Here is a 5,735-nt window from a genome sequence, read left to right on the forward strand (position 1 = left end):
AGGACTGTACATCCCTGAGGGGCTAAAGAGCATGACTTCCCCTGCTGTCTCCAAATCTGACAATCAGCGCTTATATATTTCTCCCCCCCCCCCTTTTATGTCTCTGCCCTCCTTGGGTTCTCCTCCCATCAGAGGGCTGAAAAATGAGTCTAGTGCATCAGATTTTTTTGTATAAAAAAAGACACAGCTCTCCAGTTAAAGGTAAGGTTTAATAGAGGACAAATTCATAAGCTAGCAAATCTGCAGGAATGTTAACGAAATATGCCATAATTTCCTTTGCAGCAATAGAACTTAATGTCATTAAGTGCAGTGTCATCTTCGGGCCCTTGTGGAAACTCGACCTTTGTCTGGATGCCACATATATAGGAACCGGCGTGGCAGGGAGAGCTCCATGGGCCAAAGGTTCCCCATTCATGCGAGTTGCCTTTTAGCTTGGAGTCATCGCTACACATGAACATGATGTTGTTGGCTGCAGTGTCATCCCCAAATCCTTGCGGTACTTCCACTCTCAGGGAGAAGGCCTTAAGCTTGGATGGTACAGGGCAATATCGAATCTCAGACCATGCTCCCCATCTGCCAAAGATGACAAAGCTGGCTTGAGAAATATATTCAGATTTATTTATTTTTGATTTTAAAGTTTGTAAATTGTTTATTTCGAAATGCAAAATTGAAAATTAAAAAAGATATAAAAGAGAAATATATTCAGATTTTTATATCAGCTGTACCCTTCCGTTTCCTCTGTCTGTACCCACCCACTCCTCATCCCCTCAGATCTGCTCTAGAGAGTTGGAAGGGGCTGCAGGAGGAGGAAGAAGAAGAAGGGAAGGTCCCATTGCTCATGGGATATTGAATGTTCTCCCAAATTCCTGATACCTCAAATGTAATTAACGAGAACATACAATTGAAGAACAGCAGATCAAGACCAAGGAAAACTGAAGCAATTTTTTTTGGGGGAGGGTGATATCTCCTTCCTCTTGAGTCAAAGCACAAGGTCAATACCACCACACCAAGTCAGATGAGAGCCTCCACAAAGTTTCGTGTTCATCTGTTTCTGTACTTTTCTGTATAGCTTTATGTTTTCTAATGTAATATCTCTGTTTCTCTTTGATTAAAAAGGAAAGCGAATCCCTGCTACTTGCCCCCCCCCCCAAAGGCCCTGAATCCATTTGTCTGTAATTTGGCAGGCTTAATAATCCCTCTTGTGCCTGAGTATTTCATCCACTTGTCCAAAAGGGGACAAAGCTATAGCCGTTTTTATATTTCCCATTTCAATGAATGCGGAAACAAAAGAGCTTCGTTTTATACAGTTTAGTGTTTCAGCCTAATACATAGGCTGAAGAGAGAAAAAATGGGGGAGGGGGGACAGGGTGACTCAGATACAGATTTTTTTAGTAGTAAAATAAGCTAGGCTAGGTTTGCCTGCATGCCTTTTACCTATATTTTCATCTTCTCCTTGGTTATTTGTCCCTAATTTTCTAAAACAAATGGGGGAGGCTTTTCCTATGAATATCTTCACAATGAATGCTTAAAACTGCTGCTTTACCAAAAAAGCCCCAACAAAACCTTGAGTGAAAGCTAAGTTTTTTTATTTAACTTTGTCCAAGGCCTTGTTATTCATGCAGTGTCTGTCTGCTTTACCACACTACTGAGTACAAAGAGTTATCTGAGCCACTGCGTACATTCCAGAAATTATGGGGCTGTTTTCATTCTGCCTTTCCAAAGATGTAACTGGAAGCAGCGGAGTCGCAGTGCTTCCTGGTATGGGAGACAGTTGGGGCAAGGCAGAGGGGAAGTTGCCATGGCACAACAGTCTGGGACTCCTGGCAGCACGACTGCACCATGCCAATGTCCCTGCCTCCTCACCCTTCCTCTCTCCCTCCTGCAATTGTATTTCCATCACACCAGGCAAGCCATTTCTGGGTATAACTCTCAATAAGAGAGCAATGTGAGGTGAAGTTATTTCTGGTTTTCTAGGTCCTGGCCAGATCAGTTCTTTTGGACCTAAGAAGAACAGAGGCCAAACTGTCTCTCTGTGGAGTTGATTGGTCCTAAGGCAACTTCCAAATGTTGGTTTTGTCCAGGTATCCTAACCCTGTGGTTGGTGTCTAGAATGTAGTCATCCACACAAAGGCAGAGGAAGTGGACTTGTCATCTACTGGCCACAGAATTTATGAACCCTCATTCCCACTGCTACTAAAATAAAAAGCGAAGAGGGAGCATCTTTTATATTATTATTTTTTTAAGTAACAAGATTGGCACAGGGGGAAAGCCTAAATTATGGTGACAGCTCAAAAAAAAAGAGAAAGAGAGAGATGCTCACTCCCCAACAGCAGACGAAATATATGAATCATCATTGCAGAACAATCGGATGCCATTTAGGGCTGTATCGTCGTCTTTTCTTCCACCTCCTTGATATGGTTCCACCTGGTGTCAAAGAGGAAGAGAGACTATGATAAATTAAGAGTCCTTTGGCACTCAGTTGGGCTACCAACATGGTGGGGAATTGAATATAATCAGGGGGGGGGACTCAGAGTGAACAAAAAGTTCCCTCAAGCACCTTCCAAAGGAAAAGGATTGAGTGAAATAGGCTTGTTAAAGATATAAAGTCAAAGTGTGTGCCCTTTCATGTAAGCCTGAAATACTAAGAAACTTTGGACTCACAAACTGAACTTTGTATTATTGTAGCCTGTAGGGCTAGAGCAGCCCTGAACAGGTTAGAGACTCCCAGGACTCCCATAGAAAAATGTCTTACAAGACAGATAATCTAATAATAATAATAATAATAATAATAATAATAATAATAATAATAATAATAATAATAATAATAATTTATTATTTATAACCCGCCCATCAGGCTGGGTTTCCTCAGCCACTCTGGACGGCTTCCAGCAGAATATTAAAATACAATGTTTTATCCAATATTAAAAGCTTCCCTAAACAGGGCTGCCTTCAGATGTCTTCTAAAAGTCTGATAGTTGTTTATTTCCTTGACATCTGATGGGAGGGCGTTCCACAGGGCGGGCGCCACTACCGAGAAGGCCTTCCGGCTGGTTCCCTGTAACTTTGCTTCTTTTTTTTTTTTAACATATTTTTTATTAACAGGCCAATCAAATCACATTAGTTCCAAATCACATTAGTTCCAATTTATACAGCCAGATTTTTAAATTTTGTTGGGGGTACCCATACATCAAGCTCCGAACGAGGGTCCAAACATCACTTCTATTACTGCTTTAATTAAACAGTTCTATCCAGTTCTGTCCAGAATAGTCTCTTTATTACTTTCTTCATTTTCTTGTTGTTGTCATATATTCCTTTCTTTGCGATCTCTGCTAATCTTCACAAGCGGGTTGGAAACAAACATTGTCTGTGTGGGTTTTACACACTCCAAAAGTCATATCTCATAGGGACAGCCGCCATTCCACACCTCCTTCAAAAATTTATCCTCGGTCTGCCCTTTAATTTTCCCAGGCTTGCCAAACATCTCATAGAGGGCTCTGCCAGGTTAAGATCGCATTCCAATCATCATTCACATTCCAATGATCCTGGTCCTCCTCCCCCCATCTATCTTAGACAAGCCTGTCTTGCGAGACGCCATTTAAAACTGCGTCATAGAATTTTCCTCCGTTCTCCAATATTTACCAATCCTCTCTTTGATCATTAATTCACCCCACACAGTTCTTGAATTCCTGCTTGTGATTAATAAAATGCGACGATTCTTCTTTCTTTGGGGTGGAGGGTTATTAATACTCACATAAGGCAAAGAAAAGAAAAGTTTTTTCCTCCACCCCCCTTCTTCACTCCAAACATACCAGTCTCTTAATGGCGCTTCATCACTTGATTTATTTGTTCCGCCCGTCACTCCGGTCCCAGAGATCCATTAATCAGCAGTCTTATCTCCCGAACTTTGCTTGATGTATGTGCTTTAGCTTCTTTCCAATTATATATTTCCAATTATATTTTCGAGCTAAAGCGAACCAGCACGCGCTGATTGGAGACAGCGTCAGGAAGAGCCGACTTCACCGAGGGCTGGTGCCAAGTGACCGGCACCCCCTTCTTTCAAATCCGGGGGTGCATTATGGACACCGCTGGCAAGGCAGCCCCCCCATCTCCTTGGGGGGATTGGGAAGACTGCATACTTCCCATAGCAGCCTCTTAATTACCTCGTGTGGGTCGGAGAGATGTTATTGTCAGCCATCTTCCAATGCACCACCTGGTGGCCCCCCGTAACTTTGCTTCTTGCAGTGAGGGAACCACCAGAAGGCCCTTGGAGTTGGACCTCAGTGTCTGGGCTGAACGATGGGGGTGGAGACACTCCTTCAGGTATACTGGCCTGAGGCCATTTAGGGCTTTAAAGGTCAGCACCAACACTTTGAATTGTGCCCGGAAACGTACTGGGAGCCAATGTAGGCCTTTCAGGACCGGTGCTATGTAAGAAAGGCTTGTGAGCAATTCTGCGGGGGAAAGATTCTAAGAAGATTCAGAATTGAACTGAAGAACAGTGTTGATGCCAGTACATTGAAATAAGGCCATTTTAGTAAATGATCGTTGTAATGCTCCCCACCCCCTTGACTGTTTTATATGCTGTTCTAGGAGCCTGGTATGTTTTGAGTTTATTGGACATGGTGAATCGGAAGTGATTTCACCTTGGACTTCCTTGCTAGCTGATGCTTTTTTCCCAAAATCAAGGACTGGCTGGACTGGCAACTGCCTCGATTTGCCTAGTGATAGGGCTGGCCCTGCCTGTCATTCCTAAACGAACACAATTTCACAAAGTTCTTCCTGCCGCCACCAGATGGCACCTGGGATGGGCTTTAGCTCAGGGGCAGAGCATATGTCTTGCATGCAAAAGGTCTCAGATTCAGTCATTGGTGTCTTAAGACTGGAAGAGTGTCCTGTCTGACACTCTGGACAGATGTTGCCAGTCACGGGAGAACTGACCTGGGGCAGGTAACATGTGATGTTCTATGTTCTCCAGCATTTCTCTGATGAAAATAGGGGCATCCTAAGGAAAAGAGGGACATTCCGGGATCAAGTCAGAAACCAGGACAGCTTCTGTAAATCAAGGACTTTCCCTGGAAAATAGGGACACTTGGAGGGTCTGCACTGCTAGCTCCTTCACAAACTACAGTTCCCAGGATGCACTGACAAAAGCCATGCAGCTTAAAGTGGCATGCAGCCAATGTAACTTTGCATTGTTGATTAATGTTTTGCCAATTCTGGGCCTGTTTTCTGGTTCACACTAAGACACTTTCCTGGAGATGGATATAATTTTGTGGGAAGAAAGGAGGGCACAAACATCAGAGATAACCAGTTGTGAGGTTGTCTGGAAAGCAGGATACAAGTCAAGTTTTACCTTCAGTGAGAAACCAGTAGCAAAACCAAAGGAACAAAATTCTTTTTTCCCCCAAAGACCCCATGGTGCTCCATTTAGCACAGAGATGATGGAATCATAACCTCGGGCCTCTACTTCCCAGAGGTAGCAGAAAATGATTGGGAAGACCACAGCAGTGATGGAAACATCCATATTGAGGAGTCCTCCTTTGTCCTAGATGTGGAAACATGGTTGAAGAAAGGTAGCCATGAGAACATGTAGTCTGAGAATTTGGGCAGGGTGTCTTCATGAATCTAGTATCAAACATGACAGGCAACAATTGGTCTTTACTATCAGTGACATAGTCACCATGTGCACATTAAGGGCATCAGCAGAAGGTAGCATGCTGGGACGCAGAAGCTTC

General features: G+C 43.4%; 1 protein-coding gene across 1 annotated transcript; it reads right to left on the reverse strand.

Moving 5' to 3' along the window:
* Positions 1–251: 251 nt before the first annotated feature.
* LOC114595456 (vitelline membrane outer layer protein 1-like) lies at positions 252–5,524 on the reverse strand. The gene is made up of 3 exons (XM_028725731.1): positions 5,354–5,524; positions 2,321–2,424; positions 252–573 (listed from the first exon to the last, which is right to left on the reverse strand). Exons 1-3 carry the CDS (start codon positions 5,522–5,524, stop codon positions 252–254), a joined length of 597 nt encoding a protein of 198 aa, XP_028581564.1.
* Positions 5,525–5,735: the final 211 nt, after the last annotated feature.

This window comes from Podarcis muralis, chromosome 4, assembly GCF_964188315.1.
Source record: "Podarcis muralis chromosome 4, rPodMur119.hap1.1, whole genome shotgun sequence".
NCBI classification, from domain to species: domain Eukaryota; kingdom Metazoa; phylum Chordata; class Lepidosauria; order Squamata; family Lacertidae; genus Podarcis; species Podarcis muralis.